This window comes from Manacus vitellinus, unplaced genomic scaffold, assembly GCF_001715985.3.
Source record: "Manacus vitellinus isolate BGI_N305 unplaced genomic scaffold, ASM171598v3 scaffold_139_pilon, whole genome shotgun sequence".
Classification (NCBI taxonomy): Eukaryota; Metazoa; Chordata; class Aves; order Passeriformes; family Pipridae; genus Manacus; species Manacus vitellinus.
Genome location: NW_021938998.1, coordinates 196,989 through 198,197, shown reverse-complemented (window position 1 = coordinate 198,197; position 1,209 = coordinate 196,989). Strand labels below are relative to the sequence as shown.

Genomic DNA, 1,209 nt, shown 5'->3' with positions numbered 1-1,209 from the left:
GGGGGTGCTGACCAGCCTGACAGGTTCCCCCTTGCCCCTAGTCCATCCTGACGGTCAGCCTGTCCTACATGGTGGGGATGATCGCCAGCTTCTACGACACTGACGCCGTCATCATGGCCGTCGGCATCACCGTGGTCGTCTGCTTCACCGTCGTGATCTTCTCCCTGCAGGTCAGTGCCAGGGCTGCCCCTGGCTGGGGGGGCTCTAAATTGGGGTTGTAACCCCCGTGGTTCCTGGCTGGGGGGCTCCAGACTGTGGGTATGACCCTCCTGGCTCCCAGCTGGGGGCTCCCAGTGGAGAGTACAACCCCCCATCAACTCCCTGCTGGCTCTTGAGGGGCTCTGAATGGGGTGTATGACCCCCACTCAGCTTCCTGCAGGGTCTGAGGGCTCCAAACTGGGGTCTGACCTCTCTGCTGATCCCCTCTCCCCACAGACCAAGTATGACTTCACCTCATGCCGGGGCGTCCTCATCATCTGCCTCGTCGTGCTCATCCTCTTCTCCATTCTCTGCATCTTCATCCGGAACCGCATCGTGGACATCATCTACGCCTCGCTGGGGGCCCTGCTCTTCACCTGTGTGAGTCGGGGGCAGGAGCCCCCATTCTGGGGGGGCAGTGCCACCAGGACCCCTGGGCACTCTGGTTTGGTGGGGACTCAGGATATGAGTGCAGGTGTGGGGACAGGGGGTACAGGATGTGCTCAGGGGGTGCCTGGCTGGTTTGGGGGGGGAACTGGGGGGCTGCTGGTGCCTCCCAGCCCCGGGCTCCCTCTGACACCCCCTTTTCCACAGTTCCTGGCGGTGGACACGCAGCTGATCCTGGGGAACAAGCAGCTGGCGCTGAGCCCCGAGGAGTACATCTTCGCCGCGCTCAACCTCTACACTGACATCATCAACATCTTCCTCTACATCCTCGCCATCATCGGCAGGGCCAAGGAGTAGCTCCCCCCGGCCCTGCTGCCCCGTGCAGCCCCCCGGGTTCGAGCCCCCCCTCCCTGTAGCCGGTTTTGTTGCTGTTCTCATCGTGCCCCCCCGGTGGTTCTGCGTGGCCCCAGTTCCTGCCCCACGGGGCTCGCTGGTACGGGGGTTCTCACCACGCCCCCCCAGTTCCCCGCTCTCCCCTGCTGTGAATATGATTCCCCCCTGCCTCGTTGCATTGAACGTGGACTGGAAGCACTTTGAAGCCCCCTCCGTCCTGTCCTGCCCCCC

General features: G+C 63.7%; 1 protein-coding gene across 1 annotated transcript; it reads left to right on the top strand.

Moving 5' to 3' along the window:
* Positions 1–33: 33 nt before the first annotated feature.
* GRINA (glutamate ionotropic receptor NMDA type subunit associated protein 1) lies at positions 34–1,203 on the top strand. The gene is made up of 3 exons (XM_029958042.1): positions 34–170; positions 436–579; positions 793–1,203. The coding sequence occupies exons 1-3, from the start codon at positions 69–71 to the stop codon at positions 940–942; spliced, it is 396 nt and encodes a 131-aa protein (XP_029813902.1). The 5' UTR covers positions 34–68; the 3' UTR covers positions 943–1,203.
* The last annotated feature ends 6 nt before the right edge of the window (positions 1,204–1,209 follow it).

Excerpts from the sequence above, each read along its gene's own strand:
- GRINA (XM_029958042.1), top strand. The coding sequence starts at position 69 with ATGGTGGGGATGATCGCCAGCTTCTACGACACTGACGCCGTCATCATG. Across the intron at positions 171-435 it reads TCGTGATCTTCTCCCTGCAG|ACCAAGTATGACTTCACCTC; the intron begins GTCAGTGCCAGG and ends CTCTCCCCACAG. Across the intron at positions 580-792 it reads GGGCCCTGCTCTTCACCTGT|TTCCTGGCGGTGGACACGCA; the intron begins GTGAGTCGGGGG and ends CCTTTTCCACAG.